The sequence below is a fragment of the Astatotilapia calliptera genome, chromosome 1, assembly GCF_964374335.1.
Source record: "Astatotilapia calliptera chromosome 1, fAstCal68.1, whole genome shotgun sequence".
Taxonomy (NCBI): domain Eukaryota; kingdom Metazoa; phylum Chordata; class Actinopteri; order Cichliformes; family Cichlidae; genus Astatotilapia; species Astatotilapia calliptera.
The window spans coordinates 37351509-37378349 of NC_137422.1; the positions used below are offsets into that span (position 1 = coordinate 37351509).

General features: G+C 38.7%; 1 protein-coding gene across 1 annotated transcript; it reads right to left on the minus strand.

The window, feature by feature from the left end:
- Window positions 1–6445: 6445 nt before the first annotated feature.
- LOC113013167 (adhesion G-protein coupled receptor G2-like) lies at window positions 6446–26761 on the minus strand. The gene is made up of 14 exons (XM_080300532.1): window positions 26660–26761; window positions 20636–20769; window positions 20445–20508; window positions 19505–19649; window positions 18901–19020; window positions 17367–17474; window positions 17178–17223; window positions 16911–17005; window positions 15280–15422; window positions 14742–15010; window positions 14568–14664; window positions 13909–14038; window positions 12868–13024; window positions 6446–7047 (listed from the first exon to the last, which is right to left on the minus strand). The coding sequence occupies exons 1-14, from the start codon at window positions 26665–26667 to the stop codon at window positions 6953–6955; spliced, it is 1611 nt and encodes a 536-aa protein (XP_080156658.1). The 5' UTR covers window positions 26668–26761; the 3' UTR covers window positions 6446–6952.
- Window positions 26762–26841: the final 80 nt, after the last annotated feature.

Sequence of the window (26841 nt, forward strand, 5' to 3'; positions counted from 1 at the left end):
ATACAAATACAGGCCATTTACCATTACCATTTTGGGAGTGACCAGGGTGGACTGACTTCACCATGAGTATAACAAAGAAGTAGATCAGAGGGACAACTCAGGTTAACCAGTTTGGAGACAAAGTTAGAAAGGCAAGGTTGAGATGGTTTTGACATGTGCAGAGGAGAGGTAGTGGATATGTTGGAAAAAAGAGGCTGAATATGAAGCTGCCAGGTAAGAGGAAAAGAGGAAGACAAGATTCATGGATGCTTGAGAACGAGGACTTGTAGCGGGTTGTTGTGATGTTAGGGATAGGGTGGCTCTCCACCCTATATTGAGATATTGAACTGAGACAAGGACAAAAAATATGTCAGAAGCACATAGTTGTGTGTAAGCTAGGTGCTGGTGCTTCGTGTTTCATTGCTTGTCTTAGTAACTGCAGTTTTAGCCTTTTTCAGTGACATCATAAACCACAGGAAGATGAAGAAACCTGCATGGCACAAGAAAGAGCAAGAGAAAAAACAGTTTAGACTGTATACAGGAGATGCAATGAGTACGCACACTTGAAAATGAAAGTAGTAATTCATCTGTGTGTCAGAATCTGCAGAATGTGCAGATTGTAGGTTGTGAAGGACCAAAATACAAGCATGTGGAGACAGAGTGCGTTAAACCTAAAGTGAGTCATTTTTTGAGTGAGTACAAAAGGAAAGTGAAGTCTAAAAATCTAGAATTTAAAAACACACACTAGCTAAGCATGAAGCTGAAGAGAGACGCAAGACTAGGGAGGAGCAAACAAACAAAAAAAACACTGAGAAGAGAGGAACAGAAGCATCTACTTTGACGAGGGAAGAAGAATCAAGACAACAAACAAGGAACACAAACTCTAAAATAACACAGAAAGTGAGATAACTAACTAGAGAAAACAGAGACATATGAATGAACTAAATACAAGATGCCTGAAATAGAAGGAAGGGTACACAGTGGGGAACATTTGACATACTCCATGGTGCCATGTCAAACTAATTTGAACCGGTCTAACCGGTTAATAATAAATTGTGAAAACTTATCATTTGAGCATATTTGTTTTCTCTCTCATAAAAAACTCAAGCACCATGTATAATAGAAAGTTCTTTCCCTTAAACAGAAATGCATTGGAAACAATATTATCCCCCTCCTAAGTTCGAGGCTGATCAGAAGGGCCAGCTCTGTTCTAGGATGCCCTCTGGACCCAGTGGAGGTGGTGAGTGACAGGAGAATGGTGGAAGCTGTCATCCCTGATGGACAACATCTCCCACCCCATGCAGGAGACTCTGACATCACTGAGCAGCTCCTTCAGTGGCTGCGGCACCCACGGTGTGGGACAGAGAGATTTCACAGGTCTTTCCTCCTCACTGCTGTCAGACTCCACAACAAAGACTCCAACTGATCAAACACACACATCCACACATGTGCAATAACACTAAGTGCAATACTCTTTTTCTGAAAAAGTTATATTTTTACTCAGTTGTATACAGCACGGTGGCACGGTGGTTAGCACTGTTGCCGCACAGCAAGAAGGTCCTGAGTTCAATGCCACCATCAGGCCGGGGTCTTTCTGTATGGAGTTTGCATGTTCTCCCCGTGTTTGCGTGGGTTCTCTCCGGGTACTCCGGCTTCCTCCCACCGTCCAAAGACATGCAGCTTGTGGGGATAGGTTAATTGGATAATCCAAATTGTCACTAGGTGTGAATGTGCGAGTGAATGTGAGTGTGAATGGTTGTCTGTCCCTATGTGTTGGCCCTGCGACAGACTGGCGACCTGTCCGGGGTGTACCCTGCCTCTCGCCCTATGACAGCTGGGATAGGCTCCAGCGCCCCCCGCGACCCTGAAAAGGATAAGCGGAAGTGAATGGATGGATGTATACAGCATTTGTATTCTATTTTTATCATATTGTATATTTTATTCTATTATTCTACTGCATATAGTATTTTATTTTATTCTATTCTGTACAGTTGTGTACAGTATTTTATTTTTATTGTAATCTAATTTTTGCTATATAACTTTTGCACTGTCCACTTCCTGGTGTCACAAAACAAATTTCCCACGTGTGGGACTAATAAAGGTTATCTTATCTAATCTTTATTATCTGTTTCCGGGTCCAAACTCCTTTTGAGTTTCCAAACTCAAAAAACACTGCAGCATCACTGAGAGTTAAAAACTGTCTATTTATCTTTAATGAAATGATAAGTGTGGCTGTTTTAACAATGTCATTTAACTCTGAGATGTGTATAAAAAACAGGATTTATAAAGTTTAATGGAGTTGGAAGTTAGCAGAAAGTTAGCTCTCTAGTTTCCATTTAAAGATGATATAGACTGTTCTGACTGAGAGATTTCTGAAAAATTAAAACGTACAGCTCTGATGTCACTTTGGACATAAATGAAGGAAAGAAACTAAACAGCAGCAACATTTGTAGGGTTAATGAAGTTGAGCTAGCTGGTATATCATGGTGTGCTACGTGATGGCTAGCTACAGAGCTATGGTTAGGATAATATAAACACAGTGAAGCAGGAGGATGAATGCTAACTAAGAGAACGCTAAGAGAGGGCAAAGACAAATACAATCGAATGGCAGGAACAAGATGCTGAAAAAAGACCAAACATTAGTCAGGAGAACACCTGAGATGATTCGTCTCAAACACGAGGTTAGTCATTAATACACTGCTGGATGGTTTGGATTACTTGCTATGAAAAATGTATGATTTTCACCTTCATGTACCCATTCATATGTTTGTTAGCCTCGGAGTGATTCCTTTTTGACCAGTTCAAATATTTTGTGTCTGGCAAACCATGAGCCATTGGACTGTAGTTACATCGTAAGGCTTTAAAAACTGAGTTTCAGATGCAGATAAACAGTGTTACTAAAAATCCAGTAATAAAAACCCAGAGAGGCCAACAGACCTTGCAGTGAGTTCAGGATGCAGAAGAGGTAGAGACCAGCAGTGCTCAGGTATCCAAAAGAGAAGAAGACCAGGCCCCAGGTAATACCGAGCAGAGTCATGACTCCCAGCAGGGTACAAATGTCTTTCTTGGCTCTATCACGGTTACTCTGCCCAAACTGATTTGTCAAATGTAAAATAACAAATATGATTAGATACAAACTAGCACAGTTAGAGAAATGTGTTTGTCTATGAATTTAAGTATATGCTTTTAGTAAATGACAATACAATATAATACACTGCTCAAAAGAATTAAAGGAACACAACAGATGTCAATGGCAAAAAAAAGCAATACTGATATGGAATGGTTAATGTGTTATTAATGAAATCATGAGACATAGTTTGAAAGAAATTAAAATGATTAAACTATCGAAGTCTGAATTCACAGAGAACCCAAAGATGAAAGCAAAAAAATTATGTCAGAGGGTAGTCCATTTTGCAAAAATTTAATTGCACTAACTTTAAATGGTTCTTAGTAGTTTTTAGGCCCCCATCTGCTTGCATGTATGCCTGACAATGTTGGGGCCTAATACTAATCAGATGATGGATACTTTCCTGGGGGGGATCTCCTCCCAGATCTTGACCAGGGCATTACTGAGCTCCTGGGAGCATCAGATTGTTGTTCCTTTAATTTTTAGGTCAGACAAGTATGGGCCAGTCAGTGGTATCAAATTCTGCATCCTTCAGGTACTGCTTGCATTTTCTCCCTACATGATGCCAGACATTGTCATGCACCACAAGGAACTCAGGACACACTGATCCAGTTTAGGGTCTGACAATGGAGACTAGGATTTCATCCTGATAACTAATAGCAGTCAATTTGTTGTTAATTTCATTAACATGAAAGCAGCTGAAAGTGGTTAACCACTCTCTCTAGTAGTTAACTGACCAGCTCGATATCCCAGAGGTTCATTTAAATCAAGTTGGCTTGATGCTACATTGTGATAAGGAGGGTTCCTTTAATCCTTTATTTAGTCAGAAAAGCTAACAGACAACCCATCATACAGTCGTTTCTTTAAAAAGAAGCTATAAATATTAAATAATAATAAACAGTAAGGGTGACTAGAGACAGTCTTAATATTTCCTGTTATATAAAACTACCAGCTGTTAATAAGAATAATTTCTTATTGGGTTTTTTTGGGGGTTTTTTTTAGCTTTCATAGGACATGTTGACAATAGCAACACAAAACTGCTCAGTACCTCTGTACTTTTGTGTAGAATCCAAACACGTCTGATTGTCACCCCAAACATGATCATATTAAAGAGGAACACCAAGCTGAACAGTCCCACTGTAGTCCCCATTGTTATTGGTTATATAGCATCTAAAAGAAAGGGAGTGCACATAATACATGTTTCAGTCTCTCACACTGTGAAATTAAAAAGTTCATTCTGTAACAGAAATGTTATTGCAGATGATTAAGGTACATGTAGTAAAATATACCAGAAACTGCTCAGTGTCTCAATTTTAGCAAATTAGATGCTTGGTGAAATGGGGTTTCCTACTTGTCCCTTTTATGATACTTTTTCAGTTGAAAAATGCAAATGTAGAGAACCTCTCATTCATATACCAACAGTTAATAAATACATGTGAATTATTATTTTACATTTTACATGATTGCAAATGCTTTCCTTACATTGCAGTGTTGTTGGGGTTAGACGTGTCCAAAGGGGCATACAACTTTACAATACATTACAACTGTATTTGTATAGCATGTTTAAAAGATCAGCGGTACACCAAAGTGCTTTACAATAAAAACAGGAAAATTAAGACAATAAATAAAAGACTATTAACAAAGTACCACATACCCAGAGCATGCTGTGCTGGCTAGAGAAGCTGATGCTTGGAACTGGGGGAGACCGTGCTTGGTTTCCTGAAAGCATTTGATCGCTTCTTGCAGGGTTGCGAAGCCAGTAGGGTCCCCACTCAGTGGCTCGGTGAGTTACCTTCCTCCTCACTGCGCTCCTGGGATTCAAGGTTTGGACCCTGGGCACCCCAGGCTCCAGCTTGAGATCCTTTGGAGAGCGTGCACAAGGGCTTGTCCTAGCCGACCGCCCCTGTTTTCTGGCATGCTAACCGATTCTGCGGGTTTACACGCTTGTCAGACCGCGCTGTGTCTGACACTTCAGCTAGTGAGTGAGAGCTCTCCAGCCTGCAACGCTGGCTCCCTGTTTGGTGCATTGCCTTTGTGTCACGGCCTTACCGTCCAGCACAGGCCCACTCAGGGAGCTGGGACTTTGTGACTGAGCTTGAGTATCTTGTTCGAGTTCACTCTTGAGGCTCATCTGTCTGCGGACAGCACGTAGTGACAGTGCTGGGGGTGGACCTTTGGGTCATTGCCTTGCTCAGCCCTCCACTTCAGCAGGTCCCCTCCTTGTCTGTCAACAGCACTGGGCGGCTTCGGCTCTGTGGATGGACAGGTCTCATCCCTAGCTTGACCTGCTACTATAGGCTGTGCCCCCCTGGCCTGCTGCCCGCTTTGCGGCTTACACTCGCTGTGGTGAGTAAGAGTTCTTCAGCCTGTAGCGCCAACTCTTTGTCTGGCATTGCCTGCATGTTGCAGGATCGTACTTGGCAGCCCGGTGTGCTGCGCTCCCTGGTGGTCTGCCTCGTGGTTCCCGGGCTGACCTTGAGCGGCTGATCACTTGAGGTCCTGCATCCTGCACAACCAGTTCGGGCCAGTCTAGCATCTGCAGACTGCTGCCTCCAATCCCCCTGCTTGGCCTTCGCGTCTGGCGAATCCCTGACCGGGGTGGTCTGCTTATGGGTACTTTGTCAATAGTTTATTGCACCCTTCACTCTCGGCGGTTCGGTTGTACTGTCTCATCGCGGGGTGTCTTACAGAGTTACCCCGTACATATGTAACGGTGTGGAGAGATAGTCTTGATATGCTAGAGAACATACGATTACTGTGTAGCTTTGGTTCTTTTAGTGAGAAACTATCTCTCCACTGTCAGGCTGCTCGAACACGCCCTCTGATCAAACTATCACCGGTGTCAAGTCTGCACAGCTGTTTTATACATGAGCTGTGGGGTGTAGCCGGGCGTGCCGGAGTGTCTTAAGTAAATATCCTTGTGCCACGACCAAGGGGAGTCGTACCCCGTACATATGGAATATGTGATGGTGTGGAGAGATAGTCTTTCACTAACGTACAGTAACCGTACGCTATCAAAGTGTGGGTAAATAAGAAACCTTTCATGTTGTAAGTGTCTCTGAGCAGCCACCGGTTCCACGTGGTGATATGACCACTGTTTACCCAAAATACACTTTTTAAAGGGTTCTCTACCTATATGCAGGGTACCGCTGTTTTTTTCTGACATTCTTTGTTGTAAACATTAAATTAGTACACTTTTTATTTTTAAACTATGAGTTACCATATGATAATGATACTGAACAAAACTGAGATTTTCACTTTAGAATTCCCGTAACTCGTAAATGTCCATAGGGTGAAGGTAATAAGACAGCTATTACTGTTATTACTAACACCACAGCCTTTAGTGATTCACAATGTGCTTTAATATAAAATAATTTTCAGACCAGTTCAATTACAATAAAGCAAAATACTGTGTGTGCAATAAATCAACATAACAGCCTCTTAAAATACTAAACTAATGCCAGGTGAGTTTCATTTAAAACTAAGATCTAATGTGCAGACTGGTGAAAATGCGACAAAATATCAATTTTATGTTGTTTTGCCTCTGATCTCTGAAAGCGAGTGTAAAAAGAGACAGGTGATCTATCCTCTAACAATAAGATAAACTGCTTGCCACAAAAACTCTGTCTATTGCAATAAAAAGAAAACTTCAAACTAAATTTGAGCTGTTAAAATCTTCACACTTAATACATTCACATACATTTTTTTAGTGTCAGCTGATCTCTTATCTGATACAATTTCTTCTTGAACTCATGTATACAACAATGTTTCCAAGTTAATATAGCATTAAACATTCCAACAGCACACACAAAGGAACTTCTCGGGGTATTGGTAGTTGTGTGTAAGCTAGGTGCTGGTGCTTCGTGTTTCATTGCTTGTCTTAGTAACTGCAGTTTTAGCCTTTCTCAGTGACATCATAAACCACAGGAAGATGAAGAAACCTGCATGGAACAAGCATGAGAGAGGGAGAGAAGTAAATGTTTAGACTGTGTACAGGAGATGCAATGAGTACGCACATTTGAAAATGAAAGTAGTAATTCATCTGTGTGTCAGAATCTGCAGGATGTGCAGATTGTAAGTTGTGAAGGACCAAAACGCAGACGCTTGGAGACAGATTGATTGAAACTTAAAGTAAGTCATTCATTTAATAGAATAGTTTAATAGAATAGAATAGAATTCTATTAAACGTCATTACATCAAAAGCAAGATGGCGCCGGTGTGCATGGCTGACCGTCTTCGACCACGTCTCCGCCTTGGCGTTGTACTTCTCGTTGTTTTATCTTTGGTTTTATGTTCTCTAGGTGATTGTACACTATTAACTTATGACAGAGACACGCTCCTGAATCTTCGGTTTTCCTGTTCTCAACGACCTGACTGCCCTGGGACCGCCGGTGCCGCTATCCCCCTGATGCCTGTCTTCCCTACCTATGTGACCTATCCTCCTCTCTCCATGCTCCGTAGGAAACGCCTCAGGAAACGGGGTAGGAGGAGTGGCGTCCGTGTCCGCGTTAAGGCTTATCTCAGAGCCATGGCTGTGGACTACCCTTCTACAAGCCGTGAGCTATCCCGTTTCTTCCACTATCTCAGCAGCCGCTTTGCGGCTAGATTGCTAACCCACCGTTGGATTTGCTCAGTCGGCTCTCAAACCTACTCTGCTCGCCCAGTGGCTTACCACTCTGCCCGACCTTGGATAACACCGTCTGGCCGCGGTGTTCAACATAAGAACCTGTGTTCCTTGCGACGGGCTACTTCTAAGGTCCTGGCCCCCCGGACTCGGTTGGCCTTATTTAATGTTAGGTCTCTTTCAAATAAGGCCTTCCTCCTAAATGACTTTTTTCTCACCTCGGGACTGGATGTCCTATTCCTAACGGAGACCTGGACTTCTCCGGGTGAGTTTATCTCCTTCTCTGAGCTTCTACCTCCTGACTGTGCCTTCTTTAGCTCACCTAGGCTAACTGGTAGAGGTGGTGGCTTAGCCTTGGTTTTCAAAAATAAACATGATGCACGCCTGCTATCCTCTCCAACCTATTCCAGTTTTGAAGTTCAGCTATTGGAACTGACTGGCTCTCGGACCACTTTGTGTGTCGTGGTTTATCGTCCGCCTAAATACCATTTGCATTAAGGAAATTAGGAATACTGGTCTCTCTGATCATTCCCCGGTCATCTTCGATGTAGACCTGGGTGATACTGGACAATACCTAAACTCTCCTTTTTATCCTACGCGTACTATTAATGCCGATACTGTGGTCAATTTTACTACGTCTTTTGTTAACTCCCCGCTTAGTATGCTGGATTGTTCTACCCCACTCACACTTGAGAACTCTACAAATACTCTTTTAAACACCTGTTCCTCGATTCTTAACATTGTTGCACCTATCAAAATGAAACGCCCTCGTACTTACTCACAATGCTGGTTAAATGATTCTGTTCGCGCTCTACGACGTATATGTCGGCGTGATGAGAGGAAATGGAGGAGTGATAGACTTCAGTCTTCTTATGATATTTTGCGTATTAGCCGCTCGAAGTTCCAAACTGCTGCCAGAACGGCTAAAGCGGCGTTTCTCTCTAAAATTATTTCAACTAATGGTGATAATCCACGTATTCTATTTAAAATCTTTAACTCTGTGGTGAACCCCCGTCCCTCTATGCCACTGCTGTCTTCCCCGGGTCTTTGTGGAAAATTCTCAAACTATTTTTTAGATAAAGTTTTATCCCTTAGATCTACTCTTCCTCTGGTGACTGATTGTATGTCTACCCCTGATTTTTCGGCCACTTTTTATCAATTTGAACCCGTTTCCCTCTCCACTCTGAAGCGTCTAATTGATAAGTTGAACAATACTAACTGTGTACATGATGCTCTCCCATCCCGTATTGTCAAGGATTGTTTCAGTGTAATTGGACCTTGTTTATTGTCCATATTGAACTTCTCCTTGCTCTCTGGCTATGTACCTTCAGCTCTCAAGCATGCCATAATCCAACCTGTTCTAAAAAAAAGTAACCTTGAGCTTAGTGATTTTGCCAATTTTAGACCAATTTCTAAGCTTCCCTTTCTGGCTAAAATACTTGAGAAGGTGGTTCTGCTCCAACTGCAGACCTACCTTGATGAGAATAATATAAATGACATGGTTGATCATAATATCCTATTAGCGAGACTAGAGCACACTGTAGGCATTAAGGGCGCTGCCCTGGACTGGTTTAAATCCTATCTCTCCAATCGGCTCTCTACGGTACATCTGGCTACATCCTCTTCTTCGGCTGTACCTGTTTGCTGTGGTGTCCCCCAGGGATCTGTGCTGGGCCCTACCCTCTTCTCATTATACATGCTTCCTTTAAGTGCCATCTTTGAGAAATACCATATTGCTTATCACTATTATGCAGATGATATCCAGCTATTTTGAGCTAAACGGCGATCTGGCTCTGTCTCTGAATAACCTCCGAGATTGCATGACTGAGGTCAGGAAGTGGTTGTTGGCGAATACTCTTATCCTTAATGATAAGAAAACTGAGATTATGATTTTTGGTAGTAATGCCCTTCGTGCCAAACTCCGGGATGCCTTTGGTTTTCTTAGTAGCTCTCTCTCTGATACTGTCAGGAATCTGGGTGTCTTTTTTGACAGCTCTTTTTCACTTGACAAACAAGTGTCTGCTGTTGTCAGATCTAGCTTTTACCAGCTTCGCCTTATCTCTAAGGCTAGGCGCTATATCCCGTATAAAGATCTAGAAAAGCTCATCCACGCCTTTGTAACGTCGAGGCTAGACTATTGTAATTCACTCTATTGTGGTCTCCACTCTTCCCTTTTACATAGACTACAGACAGTTCAGAATGCTGCAGCTCGCATTCTAACTAAAACCAGCAAGTTTGCCCACATTACCCCTGTCCTTGCCGATTTGCACTGGTTGCCTGTCAAATATCGTATTCAATTTAAAATTTTGTTGTTTACTTTTAAAATTACTAACAACACTGCACCCAGCTATCTTAAAGATCTTTTAAACCCTTATGCTCCTGCTAGGGCTTTAAGGTCATCGTCACAGTTACTGCTGGCTCAGCCCAGATCTCGACTTAAGACTAGAGGTGATCGATCGTTTGCTTTTGTCGCACCTGTGCTGTGGAACAATCTCCCGATTGGCATCCGGGCATCTGATTCTATTCATTCTTTTAAATCACAGCTTAAAACATATTTTTTTAGACTTGCCTTCTCCACCTTTTAATTGCTGGTTTGTTTGTTTGTTTGGTTTGGTTTGGTTTGTTTGCTTGGTTGCTGTGACCTATTGACCTCATGTATTTATTCCCTCCTATCTTTCTATTGGTGTCTTTTATTATGGTGCTACAGCTTTTATCTTGCTATTACCCATGTGCTGTAGTCATTCTTATTGGTGGCTTTTATCTGTGAACATAACTCGTTATTTTTATTTTTTCGTTATTAATGTTTGAACCTTTTTATTGTTCTATGTAAAGCACTTTGGTATGCCCAAGGCTTTTAAATGTGCTCTATAAATAAAGATTGTTGTTGTTGTTGTTGTTGTAGAATAGAATAGAATAGAATAGAATAGAATAGAATAGAATATACCTTCATTGTCATTGTACATGTACAATGCAAAAACACCACAGGCTGACTAACATGAGTACAAAGGGAAACTGAAGTCTACAGATTTAAAAACACACTAACTAGAACATAAAGCCAAGGAGAGATGCAGGAGCAAAGAAAGGAAGAACAAAAACACTGGGAAGCAAGTAACAGAAACAGGTGCTTTTTGAAAAGGATCCATGTAGACAGTGACAATATATATACCGAAGGTTGATTTGAGGAGCGAAGAGAGGTGGGGAGAACAAGACATGGCTGAACAGGATGATCAGACAACACAAGGGAAGTAAAACTCATGACTACAAACAAGGAACACAAACTCTAAAATAAAACAGGAAGTGAGATAACTAACCATGGAAAATACAGAAACATGACTAAACTAAATACAGGGTTCCTGAAATAAAAGGATGAGTACACAGAGGGTGGCAGAAATTAACACAGTAAACACAGGGGACACAAGATAACCATGATGAATACAACACTAGCAACTATAAACAGAAGCATGGGTTTTTCACCATGAGAGAGCTAAATGGATTTATTTTCCATGTATAATAGAAAGTGCTTTCCCTTAAACGTAATATGCTTCTCTCAGAAATGCAGTGCAAACAATATTATACAGTAGACATTTAGAAGCCTATGAATTCTTTAGTCTATTTTTAAAATTTGAAAATATTCTGTGACTTTCCAAAACCTCGAATCACTATGAAATAATATATTTTTTAATTATTGTAAATGACCTGGCCACCTGCATTACTTCATTTCCCATGCGGGGGCCACACAGAAACTTGTGACATACAATAGCTCTAAAATCATGACAGAATTGATCTTAATTGATTTTACTTCTCTGACATCATTACCAAAAACAGTCATAATGCGCGGGTCTTATCTGCTACAGTTGACAGGCCAACAAACCCTCCTGTGTGAGTGGCAGCTGAATTTCATTCGACCATGGCCTGCAATGACCTTGCCAAATTCTTCACAGACAAAATCCAAAAGATTAGACAAGCAATTGGTTCATCAACAGCAGATTCAGGATGTGTACTGTGCCCACCGAAAAACTGTTTAAACACCATGAAACAGTTTCACCCTATTAACAGCAAAGACCTGGAGGACATCTTAGGTCAACTGAACTCCTCTTGCTGTTTAGATGTCCTGCCAACACGTTTCTTTCAAAAAGGTCTCAAAGGCTTTGGAGTCAGACCTGTTACAGCTCGTCCACCTTTCTTTAATGTCAGGTGTCAGGTAAACTGAAAACGGACAATCTTGACAAGACATGAATGAACAACTACAGGCCGATCTCAAATCTCCCATTTTTAAGTAAGATCATTGAAAAAGGAGTTTCTCAAAAGCTCAATTACTTCTTGACACAGAATAACTGATATGATGCCTTCCAGTCATGTTTTAGACAGAACCACAGCACTGAAACCGCTCTGACCAAAGTGTTTAATGACATATGTCTGAATACAGACAGTGGGAAAATGTCAGTCTTTGTTTTGCTGGATCTCAGTGCAGCATTTGATACTGTTGACCACAACATATTACTCAAACGACTGGAGAACTGGGCAGGTCTTTCAGGACTGTACTAAACTGGTTCAAAATATACTTGCAAAACAGGAAATACTTTGTATCAATAGGTAACTTCATATCTGAGCAGACAAGTATCACATGTGGAGTTCCCCAAGGTTCCATCTTGGGACCCCTTCTGTTTAACATGTACATGCTCCCACTGGCACAGATTATAAAGAACAACAAAATAAACTATCATAGCTATGCAGATGACACACAACTATATATCACAATGTCACCAGGAGACCGAGGCCCTGTACAGGCTCTTGGTAAATGCATTGAGGAAATTAATGTCTGGTTGTGCCACAATTTTCTCCAGCTAAACAAAAATAAAACTGAAGTAATAATCTTTGGTGCCAAAGAAAAACAATTACAGGTCACCAGAGAACTTCAATCTATACATCTAAAAACCACAAACCAGGCAAGAAATTTAGGTGTAGTGATGGATGCAGACCTAAACTTAGAAAAACACATTAAGACAATAACAAAGTCAGCTTACTACCACCTCAAGAATATTTAATGTCTCTGTAAAGCACTTTGAATCACCTTGTTGTTGAATTGTGCTATATAAATAAACTTGCCTTGCCTTAACATAAAAATGGTTATACAGACCTTGCAGTGAGTTCAGGATGCAGAAGAGGTAGATGCCAGGAGTGGTCAGGTATCCAAAAGAGAAGAAGACCAGGCCCCAGGTAATGCCGAGCAGAGTCATGACTCCCAGCAGGGTACAAATGTCATTCTTGGCTCTGTCACGGTTACTCTGCCCAAACTGATTTGCCAAATATAGAATGACACAGGAGATTATATACAATCTCACACAGTAAGACAAATGTGTTTAAATAGTCAATACTAAAGTATGTTTTTTTTTTGTTTGTTTGTTTTTAGATAAATGACTACAAAATACAATACAGTGCTGAAAAGATTTAAAGGAACACTTTAAAAACACAACAGATCTCATTGCAAAAAAATGAGATGTTGGATGGTGTCTTTAAGGATCTCCTCACAGATCTGGACCAGTGCATCACTGAGCTTCTGGACAGTTAAGCTGTAACCTGGCACCATCGGATGGACCAAAACATAATGTCCCAGAGGTGTTCTATTGAATTTAGGTCAGATAGGTGTGGGGGCAGTTAATGGTATCAGGTCTTTCTTCCTTCAGGAGCTGCCAAATGAGTCTTTGAATTGTCATGCACCAGGAGGAACCAAGAAACCACTGATCCAATTTAGGGTCTGACAATGGATCAAGGATATCCTGATATCTAATGGCATCCATACCTCTCGCTGTTTATTTCATTAACGTCAAATCAGCTGAGGCTGATTAACACTCCCTCTGCTACTTAACTGACCAGATCAGTATCCCAGAAGTTTACTTCATCAAGTTGGCTTAATGCTACACTCTGAATAAAAAGTGTTCCTTTATTTTTTTCTGAGAATTTACTTGGTCTTAAAAGCTAACAGACAACCCATCCCACAGTTCATCCTTTAAAAGGAACGACTAATGTAAAATAAAAATTAACAATAGTGATGACTAGAGTTAGCCTTTATTTTTCTTGTTATATAAAACTACCAGTTGTTTATAAGACTAATTCATTATTGTTATTTGTAAGCTTTCATAGGACATGTTGACAATAGCAACACAAAACTGCCCAGTACCTCTGTGGTTTTGCGTAGAGTCCAAACTCGTCTGATTGTCACCGCAAACATGATCATGTTAAAGAGGAACACCAAGATGAATGGTCCCAGTGTAGTCCCCATCTTGACCTTGTCATTGGTTATATAGCATCTAAAAGAAAGGGAGTTCAGATGACCCATGTTTCAGTTAAGAAGTACTTTCTGTAATAGAAATCTTATTGCAGGCGTATTGATGCATGCCCAATCATCCAGGATGGGAAATCGCCCCAAAAGCTTGATTCTGTTCATATGGACGTAGTGTTTTCATTGCAAGAAACTTTTCGTCACTCATCCAAGTGACTTCTTCAGTCTCAGCTGACTGCAGGTTTCCCCAGCCTTTCCCACATTTGAATGAGTGATGAAACGTTTCTCCTACTGAAAACATTACATTCAGATGAACAGAATTAACTTTTTTGGGGGTGGGTATAACGGATAATTTAGATGCATGTGGTGAAATATACCAGAGACTTCTCCATATAGGCAAATAAGTGTTTGGTAAAATTGAGTTTAATTCCTATCCTTTGTATGACACTTTTCCCTCTACACTGTACATGCGTACACCAACAGTTAATAAATAAATATGAATTGTTATTTTAAATTTTCTTTATTCAATTTTAGATGCTTGGAGATATTTTCCTTACATATCAGTGTTGTTGGATTTAGATGCGTCCAGAGAGACAGGACTGTAAAAGCCTCTGTCTATGATCACCACCACTGACACAATGACTGCAGGAACACCTGAAAAACAAGAACTGTTATTTAGATGATGATGATGATGATGATAAACAGCTTCATGCCTAAATTATTCCACTCACCCCATCCCACCACACTGAGTTTGAGCAGGTATCTCTTGATGTAGATGTTGAAGACTTTGACTAAGAGAAGGTAGAGATGAAATCCCTCCAAAGCCATCCAGCTGAAAGTAGTCAGCAGGGAGTAGTGAAGGGCAAGAGCCATGTATAAACAGACCCCAGTGGAGGACACTGCTGCCACCCTGGAACTTAGCAGGAAGTGCAGGTTGAGGAGGATCAGGGCAATCACAAGGTTGATGTGGACCTTCATAGAAACATCTTCTCTGACCTTTCTGGCAAATGCAGATGTGATTCATGGTAAGTCACATCTTTTTTAGTATTATTCTGTTTGGAATACAATTAGACCAAATCTACATGTATGATGTGATAAGGAACAAAGATTAAAACAAAGAAAAAAGACAAAAAGGTTATTAATTGACTGTGGTGTTAAAAAAGTCAGGACTGGAAGGCGATAGTACATGCTGAATAGTCAATGGGATAGGAGGAGTCTAATAACAAAAGCAGAGACAGAAAGGATGAAGAATGTCATTAAATTAATTACCTATTTGTGATGAAGAGCAAAACAGTGATGACCAGGGCAAAAAGAGAGAGACTGCAGCCAATCAGAGTGATGTATGTTAAAATCTCCTGGTCTTTAGGTGAGAGGGACCCAGTGCCATTTGTATCAGAGCCAGAAACAGGCAGCTGTGCAGAAAATACACACTCACTTTATTTTGCAGCATTTTGATTGTGAGAAGTAGTCAGTGAGTAGAAATTAAACATAAGACACGCAAACAGTGAAGCAGTAAAGTCAATAAAAAATAAGCAACAGGAATAGAGGAGGTGTATGCAAGAGTACAGTTCTATACAATAAAATAAGCAGGAGACAGACACGTGATTGGGGAAATACAGTCTTGTTTGTCCAGTTTTAGTATTTCTTTTCTTCATCATTCAAGTCTTTGGCTATATCAAATTAAAATCACAACACCCTGAACACGGTTTTTATTTCAGAAAGTTTTCAGTAAATTAGGTGTTGTAAAACAAAGATGTAGATGAGGAAAAGTAAGTCACAGATAAGATAATCAATGACAAATCAATGAGCCAATGAACTGTGCGTGAGAACAGATGACACTAACAAAAGAATGAAGATTGTAGTCATGGTGTAAAGGGAGCATTTGTAACAGAAAAAGATTACTTTTGTTCACATTGGGGCATCTAGTGATAGTATCAGGAATCACACGACGTAGGCAGGGCACACCCAGTGCAGCTACACTCTTAATAACACACTATAGTTGAGGAAACATTTTGGCAAGAGATGAGTGTTGTACGTTGTACAGTATAAATGAATCTTTTTTGTTTTAACATATATTAAACATACTGTAAAGTAAGTACTATGAAAGTCTTGAGTCACACCTCATGTCTTTATATTTAGCTTCTAATTCTTCAGAAAAGGCTGATGCACATTAAATTACATAAGAACTGTACTGAAAATCACTGGTAACATGCCTGATGGAGGAATGACATTTTTTGGTTCACATTTTTTTATATGGAGTAGGTCAGGAGAGAGATACAACAGTGAGTGTCTGCAGCTGTCTGTAGAACACAGCGGGGGCTCTGTTATGTTTACACAGTGGTGTTGAAAATCTTATCAAAGTTGATGTAATTATGAACACAGTAAAGGTACTGTCAGATTTTGTTTGTCCATGCAATACTATGTGTTGACAGTTTCAGCATTAAAATGATTCCAAAGATACTATTACTACAGTTAAAGAGTAGAAGAGAAGAAAAAACCACAACATTATTGAAGCGTTATTATCCAATCATCCTGACAGAGAGTGGAGCAAGAGGCAGACAACATCCAAAAAGAGCTTTGAATGTCCTTCAAGAAGTTATTCTTCAAAAATTTGACAACTGCTTAAAGGAATTACAATAGAAAGTTTGACTATGTGAGTTAAGGCTGAAGTTGGCCATTACACACAACAACTTTTTACCAAAGCATCAGAACCAGATAGCTAAACTGTGTCCAACTCAGCATGAACTTGTTGGATTGTTAGCAACACACCTGCTAAAAGAGATTTCCCATTTTATTACTGAGGTGTTTGTCTATATTTTGTTGATCGAGTTTCCCTCAAGTCTAAAGACATGTAAGTCCTGAAATTCCACTTTTTTAGAATGAAAAATTGTCCGTCCTACCAGAAGCACAGCAAAGTATGTGAGATGGTCACAGGAACAGGTGACATTATTCTGACCACGAGTCCATAGAGTAATGCATCCATCCTCACTAAAAGCTGATACATCAAAAATAGAGATCAGTGATACATAAGATGTTTTTATATCCAAGTCAGATCAGATCAGCTTTGTGATCTTAAGACAAAACACAAACAACAATGACTGAAGGTTATTTAAAAAAATATTAATGTTTTACATTATTCTTGGCAGATGTGATGCTTGGTTACTCACTGTTTGGTGAGAAGTTAATGAACTGACACGAGGGTTTTTGGGTGTCCTGTGACACAGAAATATTGCATGTTTAAATACTATATATGCCTAACTTTTTTTTTATTAACTTTTGCTAAACAAAAGATAAAATATATTTAATAATATAATATTGTAAAAGGCACATCTGCAGTAAATGACAACATTAAGTACATTTATTTCCTTGGTTAGGTTTATGGTGATGTTGACACGCTGCTGTAGTCCTGATATCCTCTTGCGCTGCACACTCAGGCCAAACAGTCTTCTGTCATAAACGTCAGTCTACAATAAAACACACATTCCTCAGTTTGTTTTTTGAGAAAATATTTATTTAAGATTTGTTGTCTATTATGAAATAATTTTAATGTAATTTACATTTTATTAAAAGGTTGTAGTGATTTTTCCCTGGTGTACCAACTTTTCTACATAAAAATATACATAGAAGTGTCTTTAATATATACCACATTTATATTTTGTGCATTATTGCTAAAGACCTTCAGCACATTTGCGTTTAAATATATAACTCATCCTCTTCCTGTTTGAAAGTTGAACAAATTGATTAACTCTTACTGATTAGAGCAGTTCCCATAGCTGTCTTTTAATGTATAAAATTAAACTAATTTAATGTAAATAAATAAATGACTAACAATATTTCACTTATTGTTCCTGTGGCAAAACATTCTTTTATGTTTAAAATATGAAGACATTAAACCATAAAGAACAATGTTAAGTCCAAACTTATTGCTCCTTCATGAGACACATCCAATCCATTTATTAAATCATGGAGGCAATAACGTACTGGACACAAAGTTATTTGTACATTGTTACATGTGTTGGAGCTTTCATGTACTGCATATATGAATTAATATTTGTAGCTTGGGAGAAATGCTATTATATGGCATAAAGGTATTTTGAATACACAGCAGGGTAAATAATCATTGCAGTTTTAAAACTGTTTCTCCACATGAAGATATCTGTGCGAGTTAACTCAAAATAAATTGCTATATTTTTGTCACTAGTTTGATGTGCAGAGGCACGGCAGGTTCCAAATAAATCTTTATAAAATCTACACATCTGTCTTCCTGACATGAACATAAAAGCAATCACTTTACTGTTCTGCCAGCAACTCTATCCGATAATTATCATATATTTCCAAATGAAGCTGAGGCTGAAGCACTTTTGGTGTATAAGCAGCTAATTTTAAACAATTGACATGTAATGTGTGTAGAATTGATTTTATTACAATGCAGTGTTTTACTACAAAAAACTATGAGACCTTGGGGCCTTTATGTGGATGTTACTTTAGCTATTCTAGTTTCCTAGAGGTCTGCACTAAGTAAAAAATCTATTATTTGTCTCCTGCTTTACTTCTCTAAAGTCAAGGGTCAATTATGTATATATGCTTATATTTTTGTTTGTTTGTTTTTAAATAATGTGACTTGAGCTGAATGGTGGCAGGTTTGAGTGCTCAGATGAAGGTCTGTTATCAAGATAGTGAGACAAAAGTTTCTTAATAATAAATAATGTTAAATGACTGGAAGATAAAATAAATATGGACCAAATGTTTGCTTATGTAAAAAGATTTTTTTTAGTAATGATACTTGGCTAAAACAAGCTAAATCAACAAACGATTGTAGTTTAATTTACAGTGTAAAATCTATGTCTGTATAAAATTCAAGATTTTGTATAACAGAGTTTAATTTCTGACCTGGTATGTTTCTGGCCACTTAATCATGCAGAACACAATCTTGTTGTTTGGTCCAGCTTGCAGTTCACTCGGCAGCTGAACTCTCACTCTGCTGCTGGGAGGAGACTGGCCTGGTTGTACCTGCATATGCATCAACGTGCCAAAAACAGGAAGATGATGTGAATAAGAGTAACATTATTCTCAACTTAGCATATATCTAAACATGCATTATAAATTTAATGGAAATCCAAAACTACTCTTCAGCCATTTTAGTCCAAATGATCTCAAATTGCTGGAACTTGAGGAAAGTCATTAAGGTTCACAGACTCCGAAATGCAAAGCAGCAGGAAAGTTTAATCTACAGTATAAAGAACATGTTCAGATATTTCATAGCTAAAGCAATATCAAACAAGCTGTTTTGTGGCTTAGGGAAAATAAGGACAAAAGTAACTAAAAATACATGCACATTTGGACATCAATAGGATATAAACAATCTCAACCATTCCCAGCAGTTTTCAAGACCAAAACTTTAAACAAAACAGATATTGCCAGTTTTGCTGCTAAAAACTGTGAACAGCTTAAAATATCATTGTCACATTACACTATGAAATAATTTTTTAAACACCTGATTATCGCTGGCATAAATGTCGAGGCCTCTAAAGGTACGATTGGGTTTATACTGTAGGGCAACAACAGTGTCAGAAATAATTGATGAACTGGCCCCGCTTATTTCTTCTTCCTCTAGAATCTCTTGCAGCTCCTTAATGGCACTTGTTGAAAAGGATAAGAAAAAAAATCAGAATGCCACATTCTGATTAAAAATCTTACATTAATTACACACCACAGACCAAAGGTGTCAAAGTCAAGGCCAGCAGGTCAAATCCCGGAAAATAGATTTAAAGTTTGGCAACATGGTGTATTTTACAAAGGTGCAGAAACTAAGTCAGAGAAAAGAGTTTGTGAGCAGAATGAGGAAATCTGCCAATTGCAGACTTGCATGATCACTGATGTGCTGATGCAGTGAAGGAGTTTCAAGTAAAGCTGCACTTATGAGTGCACACTGTGCTTTGGAAAGTAAACCAGAAAAAGAAAATAAATTTCAAGCTGCATCACAACCCATTTGCTGCTGACGACGGAACTGCATTTTTACAGGTTCAAATGGAGCTGATACAGTGGCAGTATAACGGGACAATAGTGACCTGTTTTTATTTTCATTTTTGGAGCACCTTCATATTTTAAATTTTTATACATTTGACAGGATGTATTTTTTAGTTATTTCAGTCATTTTCTAAGAAAGAATATTGTATCCTGTCCTGTTTTTGTTCATATTTATGTTAGAAAAAACTTTCAGTTTTAATCTCTTCAGTAAATCCTGTTTGCCTGCGAACTAAAGTGTGCTTTGGGTTTTGGCCCCTTGTCTGATTGAGTTTGACACCCCTGCCATAAACCATCTGAAACACATTACCATCTCAACCCTTTTGATTTTGCTCCTATATACATATTTAATCTAACAGTTTTTCAAAATAGAAAACTCAAAAAAAGTTATTTAGAAGGAAAGTGTTTACTTGACAGCGTCATCACAGCTTCCGGTTTTAAAAATGTTGGCTAAAACTTCCTTACAGCATCTGCCTGTAATAATAAATTAATTAATTAATTAATCATATACACATTTTTACAACATTGAGTTAATTAAAGGTTCTACAGAATGTTTCACATGGAAACATGAGCCTTAAATATTAATAGTAAAGCATCTTACCGTTGCACTGGCCCCTGCAGGAAAACTGACCTGATGAACCTGGTCTGTTTCTACAGACTGGTGGTGAACTACGACATGCAGGAGGTTGGTGTGACAGGAAAAACACCAGCCAAAAGAGAAGCCACCACTTCATGCTGCGAAGTGCAGAGAATTAATTTAAAACAGTATCTGTGCTTTACAAACAATAATAGGCTTAGGTTATGGAAGAAGTTCACCCTCCGTCAAAGCAAATACTGCCTGATGAGATTAAGGTGTTATTAAGAAGCACTAAAACATAAGACTTTTGAATTTAAGAGACACATTTTTGTGAAATCTGTGGGTTCTAACAACTGTCTAAAGTCTACGAGGACACAGATAATTTTCTTTGGAAAAATACTTAACAGCACTGATGGAGAAACATCACCAACAATTATTATTATTATTATTATTATTATTATTATTATTTGACTGCTTGCTTTAGGGTTTGGCACACTGCATTCTCCTTTCTCACACCAACCGTCTGCATGTCCTCCTGTACTACATAGTTCTACATATCAAAACAGCACTTTTAACAGCATTGTACTTTATGTCATATTGCACACCATATTCAGTACAGACATTGAGAAGATCCTGTAACCCAGCACTGCTTGGACTAAAAACAACCAGGTCATCTGCATACATAAGATGATTTATCAATGTTTTACCTAATATACACCCAGTGTTACAGGCTCTCAGCTGTATGGACAAATCATCAACATATAGAATAAATAAATTGGGGATAAAATCCCACCCTGTCTAACACCATTGCTGACACCAAAGGGGGCAGAAATACTGCTTCCCCATTTAACCTGCATGTTCTGATGAGCGTACAAGTAAGAGAGAATCCTCACGATGTATTGAGGAACTCCCCATCTCTTCAGTTTATCAAAAGGTTTTCTGTGGTTCACTCGATCAAAAGCCTTAGAGGCATCAATGAAACACATGAGGACAGATGAATTTTTAGCCCTATACAAACTGACTATTTCCTTGAGTGCATATATGCACATGTCAGTGTCGTGCTTTGGTTTGAAGCCAAACAGATTAAACAGAGAAGAGATGAACACACTAATTCTGTCAAACAAGATTCTTTCTAACACCTTAGATAAAATACTGGCAAGTATCGGCCTATAATTATCCAAACAGCTCACTTTTGCAGCTTTGTCCTTCATAACTGGTACCAGTAAAATACACAGCATTAAGTCTGGTAATATGCCATGAATCATAAACCCAGTGAAACAGAGTGCTAGAAGAGGAGCTAGCCTTAAACTAGCATGTTTTAAATGTTCTGCAGTGATGTGATCCAAATCAGAAGCTTTGTTATCAGATAACCTATGAATGGCTTCATATACTTCATGTGTCCTTACACTTATTGTGTCATTACTCATGTCAAAATTGTCCTCGTATGGTTCACTTTTTATACAGTTAAACAACGCACTGTAATGCTGTCTCCATAATGCTGCAATGTTATCTGCCCCCCGAAACACCTTCAACAGTTGATGGTAGAGATGGTTTACAGTTATTGAGAGCTTTCACCTCTTTCCAAAAATCTGTCATATAATTACACAGCATTTTCCTGGACAAAGAATCTGCCAGCAGCTTTTCTTTGTGCAGGATGTCAGCAGTTTCACAAGCTATCATGGTTGATGTCCATCCCCTATACACTGACACTATACTGTTTATACTGTCTTTACAATTGACAGCAACCTGCAGTTTATCAAGCGTCACTGAGCAGTGCTTATCTTTAAATCTGACCTGTCTTTTCCCTCTCCTGTCCTGTCTTTCTACAACTTTCTGGATCTCTGAATGAATTAAACTCGCACTCTTTTCTCTCTCCATGAAATACAGCAGCTTTACCTTTAGCTAGCAACACACTGTGTAACAGAATCTTCTTCTGTATCTCCAGCTAGATTCTTAAGTACCACAACCAAAACTTGCGGACACCTGAACTCCTTCCAGCCCACTTTAACTCCCGAGTATAAACGCTAGAGAGCAGTGGTGTCAAACTTAATTTACATTGATCTTAAGTGGGTGGGCAGGACCAGTGAAAGGTGGAGTTGCAACTAACCAAATACCCTTTAAACATCATTTCAAGAGATTAAGAACAGTTTTCTCTTGTTCCTCTTCTTTTTAGTGAAGGCCTCAGTTGTAATTTCTGTCTTGCAATTGTTATCTGTTGTTGCATTAAGATTGTTTAGAGTTAACTCAAAACATGTGTGTTATCATCACATGCACTCATACTTGACTACTGAACCTAGAGTGAGGTGTACTTACTCAAGAGCGGGTTACATTTCGCCTGTCCATAATAATTCAAATGAAAAATTATTACCAAAATATACACTAGTCAAATCAAAATATGGGTAAAGTAGTAGAAAATTGACAAACTAACCTTTGTTAGATTAACCCTTGATAAAGTTTTCCCAAATATGGTCAATTCAATTCAATTCTATTTATAGAGATTAAGAGATAAGATAAGATAGAACTTTATTAATCCCTCGGGTGGGTTCCTCTGGGAAATTCGGTTTCCAAAAGCACTGCACCGACAGAAGTTACAGTTACAGAATGTTATATATATATATATATATATATATACACACACACACACACACACACACACATATATATAAATACAGAGACAAATATAAATAAAATATACGAAGGGGATAAATAGAATAAATAGGAATAAAAAAAATATATATACAGCGCCAAATCACAACAAAAGTCGCCTCAAGGCGCTTTATATTGTTCAGTATGTCCTATAATAATAGATACAGAGAAAAACCCAACAATCATATGACCCCCTATGAGCAAGCACTTTGGCAACAGTGGGAAGGAAAAACTCCCTTTTAACAGGAAGAAACCTCCGGCAGAACCAGGCTCAGGGAGGGGCGGGGCCATCTGCTGGGACCGGAGAAGGAAGACAGGATAAAGAGAGACAGAGGTTAATAACAGATATGATTCAATGCAGAGAGGTCTGTTAATACATAGTGAGTGAGAAAGGTGACTGGAAAGGAAAAACTCAATGCATCATGGGAATCCCCGGCAGCCTACGTCTATTGCAGCATGACTAAGGGAGGATTCAGGGTCACCTGATCCAGCCCTAACTATATGCTTTAGCAAAAAGGAAAGTTTGAAGCCTAATCTTGAAAGTAGAGATAGTGTCTGTCTCCCGAATCCAAACTGGAAGCTGGTTCCACAGAAGAGGGGCCTGAAAACTGAAGGCTCAACAGGAAGGAACAACAAGTAAGCCTGCAGTGTGAGAGCGAAGTGCTCTAATAGGGTGATATGGTACTACAAGGTCATTAAGATAAGATGGGGCCTGATTATTTAAGACCTTGTATGTGAGGAGCAGGATTTTGAATTCAATTCTGGATTTAACAGGAAGCCAATGAAGGGAAGCCAAAACAGGAGAAATCTGCTCTCTCTTTCTAGTCCCTGTCAGCACTCTTGCTGCAGCATTTTGGATTAACTGAAGGCTTTTCAGAAAGTTTTTAGGACATCCTGATAATAATGAAAAACAGTAGTCCAGCCTGGAAGTAAAAAATGCGTGAACTAGTTTGGACTGGTTCTTGTATAGCGCTTTTTTACTCTCCCGGAGTACTCAAAGTGCTCTATACAACACGCCACATTCACCCCATACACACCCATTCACACAAGCACTGTTTTATGGTGAGTGCTTTCTAACTATCATTCATCCGCATTCATACTCCAATGGATGCATCAGAGAGCAAGTTGGGGTTAGTATCTTGCCCAAGGATATTTGGCATGCAAACAGGGGTAGCCAGGGATAGAACCGCCAACCAACCAGCAGCTGACCTGCTCTACCTCCTGAGCTACAGCCACCCCAAAGATGTTTCCTGCCACTTTTTATTACAATGATTTGGATTTAAGGAGTCTCCTTCTTTATAATTTTGATTTGAATATCAAAGGTGAAATATTATCCTGGATAACCTGTTAGTCTAGACAGCTTTGTCTTTTTGTATATTGCATGTCAGGCATCAGCAGAACTGTTGACTGAAAAAATGTAAAAGCAGAACTTCAGAACCTGAAGCACCGGTCAGGAGGGGAAGGATTAGATTTTATTTCAGCTTTGAGAATTAAACTTCTCATGTATTTCTTCCTTTACACAAGCTGACCCCAGAATATGACCTCAGCACCACCCAGTGACAACAGACAAATAATCGTATATACCCACTCTTCATGCTGAATAGACTTTTATTTTAATATTGTAGCGTAAACGCGTTGCTGATTTTGGCATAATAACTAGTTACCGTGCTCGTTACCACAATAATAATGTAGTTACTGTAACGCGTTCGTTAATAACGCGTTAGTCCCTACACTGCCTACAGCGTAGGAAGGAGTGCTACTGCAGGTCATTCTTACCAGCAGCTGTTGCTGGCATGAATGGTTGTTTATGTATATAGGACCACTTTGTGTCTTCCTTCTATATTTCATATTCCTCTTGCTATAAGAGCTGTGTAACACCCAAATTTCTCATTAGTAGGATAATAAAGGTTTTCTATGCTATTCTATTCTATTGTAACTGAATCTCTCAGGCCTGAATGTGAAAAAAAGGAAGAAAACAACAACAAAAAAACGGGACAGTCTGGGCAATGAGCTGCGAGAGCTTTTTCTGGTAGAGTCATGCTGACAGATTTCAAATTATTAAGTATGTAACTTCCTTACACTGACAGAAAAGGGAGTGTTACTGGTCTGACCCATCAAATGAGTTTGACGCCACTGATCTATACTTCCCGTTTCCACAAAAAGCGAGGAAATGGGTCACATTCAAAGGTGTGAGATGTGTTATAATATTTACATATTAAATTGTATTTATATTTGTATTTATATTTACATTATTTGCTGCTTTATATACATATTGCTATATGACCATGTTTAACAGCAGACACGAGTTATCAAAGTTACTGTTATTAATTGGTAATCAAAAACAAATTTCTATATTGTAACAGAGTTCAAATTAATTTTATTGGAAACACACGAGGCCATATTAGCTTCAAAGATTAGAAAAGGCGGGGTGTCCAAGACTGAACCCATCTAGGGCAAAGGCCGTTAGGCCAATTATATTAATACTAATTCTACACCTTATACTACAACTGCTACACCACTAATAATGATAATATTAGCAATGGGATGCCTGATGTGAAGTAACGCTTAAATAAAACCACTTAAAAAAAAACTATCAAATCCACTTTTTATTAAATGTAATATTCTTAAATTTAAGAATTTGGCTAAACTCAGAACTGCACAATCAATGTACAAAGCAGAAAAAAAATCTTTGCCTCACAATATTCAGAACTTGTTCCAAATAAGGCCAAATACTAATAACCCAAGAGGAATCTTTATGTTCAGCAAGCCAGTGGTAAGGACAAATGTAAAATATCACAGACTTAGTGTGTGGAACACCTGTACAGATGAAGTTAATGATCATCAATACAAAAATTTGCACGAATATTTAAAAACAATAAATTGCAAGAATATAAGAAATTTTCCTCTCAGGGATTGAGCTGTCTCATTGTATTCTATTGAAGACTTGTCCTCATTTTGATGTATCGACTATATTATGTCAAATTCTGAATACTGACTTGTAAATAATGGAATTTGAAATAAGGGGGCAGGAACAGAAAAAGTGTATACTTCATCCTACTCTTTTTTGAGGATAAACATTTCGTAGACAGTTTTCTCTTCTTATTTGAGTTATATTTACATGTTCAAAATATATTATTCTAATTATCTTACAGCAATATATGTGTAATAAAATAAATAACACAACATTTACGCACAAGGAACAGTTTGTTTAAAAAAGTACACATGGCTTAAACCCCTCCAAAAACCACAGAGATAGGCATTCACAAAATTTAAATCTTTACACATTAGAATAATAATTTTTTATTCAGAGTTTCAAAAATCTACAATATTATAGCTGTAATATTAGCATTTATTCAGAGAGACGAAGTAAATCTCTAACATAAATACAGCCAAACAGCCTACCTTTGCATGTTGCTCAGTCCCTGTTAAAATGATTTTATGCGAAATGAGAATTCGGAGCCCACCTGATGTGACAAAAAGGCAAATGAGTAACCCTGAAGAGGTTTATAGGAAGTTGTTGACATGTAAATTATTTTTTGAATAAAAAAGAGGAAGCATAAGCTGACATAAACCTAAAAATACAT